The sequence below is a fragment of the Pantherophis guttatus genome, chromosome 11 (genome assembly GCF_059756535.1).
Source record: "Pantherophis guttatus breed Tessera chromosome 11, ASM5975653v1, whole genome shotgun sequence".
Taxonomy (NCBI): domain Eukaryota; kingdom Metazoa; phylum Chordata; class Lepidosauria; order Squamata; family Colubridae; genus Pantherophis; species Pantherophis guttatus.
The window spans coordinates 2,985,903-2,997,243 of NC_142073.1; the positions used below are offsets into that span (position 1 = coordinate 2,985,903).

The following is an 11,341-nucleotide window of genomic DNA, read 5'->3' on the forward strand; positions in this document are numbered from 1 at the left end:
CACGGTAGTTAGTATGAGATTGCTCCTCTCTTACAACTTCCCATTGGCCAGACCTGACATCAAAAAGGAATTTTCCTGGATAGGCCAGTTTCAGAGAAAGAATTCTAGTCTGCATTACTTCTTAAGACTACAAAGATCCAGGTAGAAAGCAGTCAAGATTACCTTCAAAGAGCATTGGATGGCATTTGATACTGGACTTAATGTGCTGTATTTTTTGGTCTGGTTGTGTGTTTATTAAAACAGACGGGAATAACAACAAAGATTAGGTAGTGGAACAAGTGCAAAGTCCATTTTTGAAATCTGAGTGTGTGTGGGGGGTGTGTGGGGGCGGGGTTATCAACTTTGCATGACCGTTGAGTAAAATATGCTTTGAAGTCAAGAATTTCTTACTAGTATGCCTTATAGGGTTGGAGATTTCTCTGCTGAGAATCAGAGGCACTCACACCCACAAACAGCGTTGACTCATTGATCTCCTTATTTGTCATATTTCTTTGAAAAAAATCTTTTCCAGATCCGTTAGAAACCTTGTCATCCACAATTTATTCCGAATACACCATTTTCATGAATTCTGGAAGGTGTTAGTCTGGGGAGAGTAAATATTTATGACCAATCGGTCTTTCTAAAACTTTCAGCTAATTTTTTCCAGCAGATCTTCTTCCAAGAAATACATTTCCTAAAATTACACAATTAAAACATGCCAGCAAAGCCCGATCTACATCCTTGCAATTAATTCCAATGCAACCATCACTCCTGCATTGCAGTGTTTACTTCTTACGAATTTTGCCTCTTGTCAATTGAGCAGAGCTAGCTAATTGGTACAGCTTTATCCATTTCATATTTTTTTGTGTGTTCTGTGAATGTGGTGAATGGAGATAGAGAGACAGACAGACTGATACTGTAGGATGGATGGATGGATGGATGGATGGATAGATAGATAGATAGATAGATAGATAGATAGATAGATAGATAGATAGATAGATGGATGGATGATGGATGCATGAGTGGATGGGTGGGTGAGTGGATGGGTGGATGATGGAGATTGAATGATGGATCGATCAATCAATCAATAGATAAGATAGATAGATAGATAGATAGATAGATAGATAGATAGATAGATAGAAAGATGATGGGTGGCTGTGGGTTGGGTGGGTGGATAATGGAGGCAGACAGACAGACAGACACTATAGATAGATAGATGATAGATAGATAGATAGATAGATAGATAGATAGATAGATAGATGATGGATGGGTGAGTGGATGGATGGGTGAGTGGATGGATGGATGATGGAGATAGATTGATGGATCTAAATATCTAAATACTGTAGATAGATAGATAGATAGACAGACAGACAGGCAGGCAGGCAGGCAGGCAGACAGACAGACAGACAGACAGACAGACAGACAGACAGACAGATAGATATAGATGTTATTTTCATAGGAAAAGAGTTTTCTGAAGTTCCAAATATAGCATCTGGCTGGTAGGAGGCTAGACCATGAGATAAGATCACCCACATGGAGTTGTTCCCCAGGGAATCCTGGGATGTGACATTTCGTGAGGAGCAAGGGAGATATTTCATAGGAATCCCCAACAACAACACCAGATGGCTTTCTGTTCGGTTGTTGGTCTTCCTTGGATGCTGTTGGAAAGAACATCTTAAGCTGGAAAGGCTTTTGATTTGTTTTTGCAGAACTGGCCTCATGTTCTACAATGGTCAAGATGCTTCAGGGAGCATACAAATAAATATATGGGTCAAAACTGCCAATTCTGTTTCTATCAAACCAGATAGCTCATGGGGCATGGCCTATTCCTAGAAACCCTGGCCTCATCTTTCTATAAGGGACTCTCTGTGAGCAAGAAACATATTTTACTTCCAAGTAGTGATGAGTCTTCCCAAAGACAACAATATTAAATTCACTGCTCTTCATGCCCTCCATGACTCCATTAGGAAGGAAATGGTTATATTGCATCTTATTGTAAGCGACGGAAATCCTTCAGCTAAAAGAGGGGCTTAATCAAAAGGAATGAGCTAATGTCCCTTAATGATTCTCATTTTAAGATAGGGTCGTATTTTCATAGCCGTTAGAATGCTTTTGAGTTCTTTAAGAAGATTCAATGAGTTGTGCATTTTAGCCCAGATACATAGATAGCTATAGATAGATGTTGGAGGAGAAGGAATGGAAGAACTATCCTGGCGGTGGAGTGAAAAGAGGGATTAGCCTAGAATCCCTACATAGCCACAAGCAAACTAAGTCCAACCCCTCTTGAGTGCCATTGACCCTGATCTAATTCTAACCAGGTGCCAACCATTAGTTGAGAAGATTCCTGTACAGAAGCTTTTAACAATAGATCAGTTTATCTGACTCTTCAATGACAGAGATAGTTAGATATAGATAAGATAGAAATTTCCATGGGAAGATAAGAGTTTTGGGTGTCTATAACAGAGTTGGAAAAGACTTTGGAGGTCTTCTAGTCCAACCTCCTGCTCAAGCAAGAAACCCTATACCAATTGAGACAAATGGATGTCCACTCTCTTCTTGAAAACCTCCAGAGATGGAGCATTCACAACTTCAGGAGGCAAGTCGTTCCACTGATTAACTGTTCTAACTCTTGGGAAATTTCTCCTTGTTTCTAAGTTGGAGCTTTCTTTGATAGATTTCCATCTGTTACTTCTTATCCTGCCTTCTGGTCAGGGGTGCTATTCACTTACTTTCCCTACCGGTTCGCAAATGTGAACATGCGCACATGTACAGACGCTTTGCTCACACGTGGCCTGTCGATGCATGCGCCCGCCCTTCCATGCGTGCACTTTGTTGACGCACACACCTTCGGCGCATGTGCCCAGCCTCAAAAACGTGCTTAAATAGGATGGCATAGAGCCAGGGCGGGCCCACCCGTGATTTCTGCTACTGGTTCGAGTGAACTTGTCCGAACCGGCTGAATACCACCTCTACTTCTGGTGCTTTGGAGAATAGGTTGACTCCCTCTTCTTTGTGGCAGCCTGATCTTTCCCCGTCCACACACACACACACACACAAACACAGCCAGCCGAGGGTTAAGGAAACACTTTGGCACACACCCAGGTCTTATCTCCAACTTGGCAGTGATTTACACACCGTCTGCCAAGTGCGTTTATTTCCACAAAACAGAAAGATAAGATACTTAGCGTACAAAAAGTCCAAGCAGAATAATATTTCTCTCAGCAGTTCCGGACGAGGCTTTAGTGACTATCCAAGGTTAGTTTTGTTCGTCACAAGGATCACTGGCCACCACCCTCTATTATATAGTCTCTGGGGTGTGGTCCAGTGACTCAGTTCTAATCCCTAGTACGCCTCCTGAGCTGCTGCAATCGTTTATCACGCCTTCGGGGGCGTGCGTCCAGGAATGATGTTTCTCCCTCGCTCTCATCCGAGCCACCTGTCTCTCTGCTAATCTCCTCTCCCTCGGCCGGCACCTGAGACAGTGCCAGAGGGGAGGGGCCTGGAGAGGGAGGCCTGGCTGACTCCTCTTCCTCATGCTCGGAGCTTTCTTCCTCCGATGGGACAGGCTCAGAGGGCGGGGCCACAACACAGCCTTTAGATATTGGAACGCTGCTATCATATCGCTCCTAGTCCTTCTTTTCATTAAACTGCTATACAACTGAACTGCAGAATACTAACACTATTTTGGCTTTTCCCCCTTTTCTGCATCCAGGGTGAATGTTCCCAAAAGTGCTACTACATCTTCATCATAGAGACCATCTGCGTCGCTTGGTTCTCCCTGGAATTTTGCCTGCGGTTCATCCAAGCCAAGAGCAAATGCCAGTTTTTCAAAGGGCCCTTGAACATTATTGACTTCCTGGCCATTTCTCCTTATTATGTCTCCCTCATCATGGGGGATGACGAAGTTTCGGAGCACGACCACCGCCCGAGTGGGAGCTCTTATTTTGAGAAGGTGGGTTTGGTGCTACGGGTCTTACGGGCGCTGAGGATACTGTACGTCATGCGCCTGGCGAGGCACTCTTTGGGCTTACAAACCATAGGCCTCACCGTGCAGAGGTGCACTCGCGAATTTGGCCTCCTGATGCTCTTCCTGTGCGTGGCCATCACCCTGTTTTCTCCCCTAGTCTACCTTGCAGAGAACGAATCTGGCAAGGTCCTGGAGTTTACCAGCATCCCGGCCTCCTATTGGTGGGCGATCATCTCCATGACTACGGTGGGGTACGGCGACATGGTCCCGAGGAGCGTTCCAGGCCAAATGGTGGCTCTCAGTAGCATCTTGAGTGGGATTCTAATTATGGCCTTTCCAGCTACCTCCATCTTCCATACCTTCTCCCATTCCTACGCGGAGCTGAGGAAACGGCACAAGCGACTGCATGCCCAACTCTCGAGAATAAAAAGTGCCAACACCATCAGCGAAAGAGATACCTTCAATGAGAGCGAGAGCTTCGCTTCCGACGATAGCGAATACCCCATCAAGTATATCTTCAAAGGATAAGGCTCACCTCCTTGGCCACGGAATGTGGACTTCAAAGCCACCACCACCATCGATTTGCCAAGCCTCCCTCCCAAAGATGATAGGTAGTCTCCAGCTCTTGCAATCCACCGCTTGCAACCCATCTTTTGCTGAGATGCAACCATGGATGCTTGAGTGAGATCAGACAGAAATGGACAAGATTACCATCTAAAGAGTGGAACGGAGACGATCAAATCCTGTTGCTGTCTTCAGCATCTCAAAAAGAAACTGACTGTTGGGTCTATCAAGTTGTGGTCCTAAAATAGCCTTCTGTAAACTGGGAATTTTCAGCTGTAAGTCCCCATCTTCTCCGTTGGACGGTGTTAGAGATGATAGAAGTTTGAGTCCTGGGCTTCCAGAGTTTGCCAGAGCAAAAACGCTGCACTAAACTGTCACGAAACATTGCTAGAGCTTGATTAGATTTAGCTTGGGTTAATTTGTGATGCGGTGATGTGCAGATCCAGAATCCATTATATTGGAGGACTCCCCCATTTAGTTACCAAATTGTGCAAAACCGGCCTCGAATCCAACCAGATGGCTCTTGGACAAGGTGTAAACCAAAAGAGGAAGAAATAGCCCTCCTGATCACTACTCATCTTAGCTGTTATGTTGTCCGTTTGTCCCTCCCCTCTCCTCTCCTCTTTCCTTCCCTCCTGTCTCCTCCCTTCTCCTTCTCCTTCTCCTTCTCCTTCTCCTTCTCCTTCTCCTTCTCCTTCTCCTTCTCCTTCTCCTTCTCCTCTCCCCTCCCCTCCCCTCCCCTCCCCTCCCCTCCCCTCCCTTCCCATCTCTCCTCTCCTCTCCTCTCCTCTCCTCTCCTCTCCTCTCCTCTCCTCTTCTCCTAGCTGCTTTCTTTTATTTTCCTTTTCCCTTTTCTCCTTCCCTTCCCTTTCCCCCTCCTTATCCCTGTAGACAGCAAATGTTTTTGCAACACTTTTCTTGCCAAAGGGACAATACCTTGCTTTGAGTAGTGTGAAGGCTCCAACGTAGGCAAGCCAGGATAAAAAAAAATCACCAGAGAGGCTACATTTAAAAAAAAAAATGAATCAAACCACGGGGAATTTGAACAAACGAAACACCAGTTTTAAATTAAATTTAATGGGTTTTTTTTTCAAGTCCACCGCACTCTGTAAAAGCTTTCAAATTAATAGAATGCCCCCCTTCTCCCCCACATCCTACAAGAGGAAGAAGAAGAAGAAGAGGAAGAGGAAGAGGAAGAAGAAGAAGGAGGAGGAGGAGGAGGAGGAGGAGGAGGAGAACGAGGGGCGAAGTTTTTAAAGTCTCTTCTAGAACCCAACATAGTTTTGTAAACTCTACAACTATAGCTACTCCAGCTGAAACCTGCTTCTTTCAGCCTTCATGCACATACAGTACTTATAGACATAATAGAAATATGTCCAGGCAGCATTTTGAAAGGCCTGGAAAATTGCCTGTTTATTTATTTACTCACATATTAGATTTATGAGATGAGAGACAGTTTGGTGTAGTCAGTGGTTAAGGTGCTGGCCTAGAAACCAGGAGACGGTGAGTTCTAGTCCCATCTTAGATATGCAAGCCAGCTGGGTGACTTTGGGCCAATCACCAAGAGATGGTGAGTTCCAGTCCTGCCTTAGATATGAAAGTCAGCTGGGTGACTTTGGGCCAGTCACTAGGAGACTGTGAGTTCTAGTCCCATCTTAGGCATGAAACTGAATGAGTGACTTTGGACCAGTCACCAGGAGTAAGTTCTAGTCCACTTTAGCCAAAAAACCCCGATTGGGTGACTTTGGACCGATCACCAGGTGCTAGAGAGATCTAGTGACTTTGGGCCAGTCACTAGGAGACTATGAGTTCTAGTCCCATTTTAGGCATGAAAGCCAGCTGGGTGAGTTTAGGCCAGTCACCAGGAGACTGGGAATTCTAGCCCCACCTTAGATATGAAAGCCAGGTGGGTGATGTTGGGCCAGTCACTAGGAGATGGTGAGTTCTAGTCCCATCTTAGGCATGAAACTGACTGGGTGACTTTGGGCCGAACACCAGGTGATAGAGAGATCTAGTCCCTCTTAGGTATGAAAGCCAGCTGGGTGAGTTTAGGCCAGTCACCAGGAGACTGGGAATTCTAGTCCCACCTTAGATATGAAAGCCAGGTGGGTGATGTTGGGCCAGTCACCAGGAGACGGTGAGTTCTAGTCCCACCTTAGGCAGGAAAGCTGGCTGGGTAACTTTGTGCCAGTCCCTCTGTCTCAGCTCACACCCCCTCACAGAACTGTTACTGTGGGGCAAATAGGCAGAGGAAGGAGTATTTAGATAGGTTCACCGCCTCGAGTTACTTAAAAAGCAATAGAGGTGGAATAAAAATCTAATAAAAATTCAATCCAGCTCCCCCCCCCCCATCCCGAGCTTCCCAGTCTAGCTGGCACTAGAGCCCATCACCAGTCGTGTTGTTGGGTGCCCACGAGTCCCTTTCCACCCAACCGAAGGTCAATAGGAGAGGAATATCTGGCAGCGAAAGGCTGCAAATTCTGCCAGCTGTTCCATCAGGGTGATTAAAATAGTGGCAATCTGGACCGCAGCCCTCCCCCCCTCCCCACTCCATCCCACTCCCTCTTTCCCTCCCTCCCTCCTGTCAGAAGAATAATTTGGGTTTCCAACTCGAGCCGGGACTGAGCAAGAATAAATAAAATGAGATCCAGACATGATGTGAGGAAAGAAGAAATATTTATTTCTAAAAGCAAAAACATTTTTCTTTGAGGGAGAGCTGCTGAGAAACGGGGTACAGCGGCAAAACTTATATAGGGAGAGCTTGTCCAGGGTATGGAAGTGTCACCGTGTTGATACTAGGATGACACTTGAAGGGCGTGGGTGTAGGTATGTATACTTGTGAACATGCTGGGAGAGTTAATTTTAATTAACTCCGTGTTTGCAGACCTCATCCTTTGATATGTGGATTAGGCCTGGGAAACTTATTCGGGGGGTGGGGGCGGTTTTGAGGCAGTTTGCTAATTTTAGTTGAGTAACTTAGTTTCAGCTCAGCCATCGATCATCTAGCGGATTCTCAGCCCATTCTGGGTTCTGTTAATGTTTTAAAGGAAGATGGAAACGCTTGGATTAATGAAATACGTTTGGATATAAAACTTCTCACCCTCCAAACTTGGGCTAAATAAGAAAAGGCAGCCACAGCACAGAATTTTCCCAGAGTTCTTGGAGCATCGAGAAACCCTTTTAGTGCTGTCTGTGCCTTCAAAGCAGAGGAATGGCTGCATCCAGCGATTGAGATGTAACAGTAACAGCGTTGGAAGGGACCTCGGAGGTCATCTAGTCCAACCCCCCCTGCTCACGCAGGAGACCTATACCAGGGATTCGAACCGCCGAACTTTCTGATCGACAAGCTCAGCGTCTTAGCCACTGAGCCACCTAGGGAGCCGCCGATATTTTCTTGGCTATTTGTACCACAATGCCGAACCCCAAAAGTCTCTTCATCATGGATCCTTCTGTCCCCTAATGCCCCAAATGGGGGAGGGGGAACCTTTCCTGATGCTTTTTTTATGCCTTGTCCAGTGGTGGGTTCCAACCGGCTTTACTAATGGTTCTCTTCGTGCACGCGCTTTGCGCGCAATCACCGCGTGCATGCTCACTTCTCTCACATGCGCGCAAAACATGCGCTCCACGCAAGCATGGCAGGTATCTGCCCAGCTGAGGTGCGGCAATCCACTCTGCTGCACCTATCAGCTGGGCTAAAAAAGAAGAAATATAGGTAGGAATAACACAGGGGCGGGTGGGAGGGCCCAGCTCCCGGACAAAGAGAACCGGCTCGGCCGAACCGGGCCGAACCGGGAGGAACCCACCACTGATCTCGTCCCACTGTTTGATCTCTAGCTGCATGAGGTTTGCACAATAAACAACTCAGTTTTAGCATCTTCTTCCCCCAAAAGAAGTGTGAAAAAGAAGAAACGCCCCATCCTGGAAAATCCAGCCTGCTCCCATTGAACATTGAACCCCAATTTTTCTTTTCACGTCTTCTTTACCGAGCTAAGAAACAATAAAAAAAAAACAAAAAAGTGAGCAAAAGAGAGACTGCAGCATATTATTTCAAGCATGGTACGGGTAGTCCTCGACTTACGGCCGCAACTGAGCTACAAATTTATTTTGCTAAGCGAGACGGTGGTTCGGTGAGTTGTGTCTCGTTTTACCATCTTTCTTTCCGCCGTTGTTAAGTGAATCACGGCAGTTGCTAAGCTAATAACATGGTTGTTCAGCGAATCGGGCTTACCCCTTGACTTTGCAAAAGGGGATTGCGTGACCCCGGGACGCTGCAACGGTCATAAATGTGAGTCAGTTGTCAAGCATCACTTATTATCAGGGAATGTCTTATTTTTGGGGAAACAGGGTAGAAGCCCAATTAAATATGCCTCTATTTTCATTCACATTTTCTATCAATCTCTTGATGGAGGAGCCGAGTTCCAGCGGTACTTGTGGCTGATGTAAAAGACACTTTGCATGCGAATTGCAAGTAATTTAGCTCAAAGGACCACTTCTCACTACTGAAGTCAAAACAGGCTTCTATTTTTGAAAATCTCTATCCCTGGAGGTTTGTTTGTTTTTTTTAAACACAATTTTTTTTTACTGGCAACCATTTGATTGGGATGGTCTAATCTCCTGCCTTGAGCAGGAAGAGCAGTGGTGGGTTCCTCCCGGTTCAGCCCGGTTCAGCCGAGCCGGTAGCGGTGACGATATGATGTCACCGAACTGGTTCTCTTTGTTCGGGAGCTGGGCCCTCCCGCCCTGCCAGCGTTATTCTTACCTTTTATTTGGCCCCGCCCCCAATCTATTCGCTGCCTCCCGAGTCCCAGCTGATGGCTAGAAGAAAAAAAACTGTTTAAACTTTTGCCGCGGGGCTTCAAAGGGCTGCCCTACAGCTGATCAGTGTTAAAAGGCAGTTTGGTGGTAGACCAGGATGCTCAAAAAACAAATGGATAGACCAGGACACTCCAAGAACAAATGGGTAGATCGGTACAGCTCTGCAAGCAGTTAAAAGCCTGGTAGACCAGTACCTCTGCTACATCCTAAATAATTGTCACATGACCATCAAGCCACGACCACAAAATAAGCCACGCCCACAGAATCGATAGTAAAAATATTTAGAACCCACCCCTGAGGAGGAGGTTGGACTAGAAGACCTCCGAGGTCCCTTCCAGCCTATGATTCCATCTTCTGGGTTCTATGATTAAAGATAAAGCGGTCAGAAGCCAGTTAAAGTTGTTTGAGGTTTCTCCTTGCACGATTCGATCCAGCCAGCTGAGTCCCGGTTTGTTCCTCCTTTTCTTCGATTTCATCTTTCGTGTGCTTTCTCTGGGGGTATATCGTTTTTCTTCGTTCCAAAAAAGGAAGCAACATGTTGAAAAGAACATTTTGTACTTAACGTGATTTAATTCTGTCTGGTGGTCCAGGCAGTCATAATCAGCAAGGATTGGGTCAGCAAAGAACCACCGTTCATATCATTTCATCACCAGGCTTAATTAAAAGAACAGTTTTGGCATCTTGGCAAACTGCCCTAGATTGTTGGTTTGCATTGTTGCATCACTTCAAAGAGACCTTATGTGTTAACACGGATTTTTTTAAAAAAAGAAAAAGAAATTACAACATATTCCTAAAAGAGTCGATCGTTTCTTATCTTTTAAATCTGGTTGCCTCATTTGCAGGAATCTTTGGGGCTCAACTCTTTATTAACAACCATTAGGCCAGGGTCACATGTTGCACTGAGCCAGGATTCATAGTTTACAAACTCACATGGAGTTCCTCAGTGTGTTAAGCCAGATGCAAATCAATCGTGTTCTGGGATTTTCCAAAACTGGGAGAGTTTTGGGATAAGAAACATTGGGTAACCCATCCTGGTTTTCAGATGTCCTACCTGGCCTCCATTTTGGATCAGAAACTGATGACACAAAGAAGCTTGATAAAATCCAGCCTTCCTTGGGTTGGTCTGTAAAATGGCAGTGAGTGGGCTCAATGATTACCTAAGCCCGGTTACTTAAATTTATTGAGCACTCCAGAGAATTAAAAAGAAAACAAAACAGATGGGTTGAATTACTGTAATTTATTGTACCTCTTCCTTTGTGCCCAAGCTAGGAGAAATTTCAGACTCCTGCTGCTGTTTTTGTTACGAAGCGGAAAGTTTCCGATTTCAGTGGAATCGATGGAGAAGGTAGCGTTTCAAACCAGGATCTGGACTGCCGAAAGCTTTCGGTGGAGCCTGGCCAAGATCCAGCTAGATTGAAACATTCAAGTTAACATAGGAAGATGTTCCAGGCTCAAGTGGTCATCTGGAACTCACGGAAGGCTGATGGAGATAGAAGCTCACCATCTTGCTAAGTTCCACATCCCACGAGGAAGACTTTGGAGCAGTGGTGAAATTCAAATTTTTTTACTACCGGTTCTGTGGGTGTGGCTTGGTGGGCGTGCCTTGGTGGGCGTGGCAGGGGAACGATATTGCAAAATCCCCATTCCCTCCCCACTCTTGGGGAAAGGATATTGCAAAATCTCCATTCCCATCCCACTCTGGGGCCAGACAGAGGTGGTATTTGCCGATTCTCCGAACTACTCAAAACTGGTATTTACTGGTTCTCCAGAACCTATCAGAACCTGCTGAATTTCACCCCTGCTTTGGAGATCTAAAGAGGTCCACCCAAAGACAAAGCACCAGGAACAGAAGGGCTACCAACAGGAAGTTGAGGAGGAGGAGGAGGAGGAAGAGGAGGAGGAGGAGGAGAAAGAGGAGGAGGAGGAGGAGGAGGTGGTGGTCCATCTAGTTTATCTGTATTGTGTCAAGCAACCTGAAGGATGGGGAGAACTGGCTTTTTTTATGGACTTCAAAAT

At 45.8% G+C, this 11,341-nt stretch overlaps 1 protein-coding gene across 3 annotated transcripts in view; it reads left to right on the plus strand.

Annotated features, from left to right (window-relative positions):
* The window catches only part of KCNG4 (potassium voltage-gated channel modifier subfamily G member 4), a 33,509-nt gene extending 26,342 nt beyond the window's left edge, over nucleotides 1-7,167 (plus strand). For all 3 annotated transcript variants that reach the window (XM_087876976.1, XM_087876975.1, XM_034426536.3), the window contains one exon: nucleotides 3,692-7,167. In XM_087876976.1, coding sequence (XP_087733102.1) covers nucleotides 3,692-4,474 — 783 coding nt within the window. In that variant the 3' untranslated portion in view covers nucleotides 4,475-7,167. The remainder of the gene's footprint in view (nucleotides 1-3,691) is intronic.
* The last annotated feature ends 4,174 nt before the right edge of the window (nucleotides 7,168-11,341 follow it).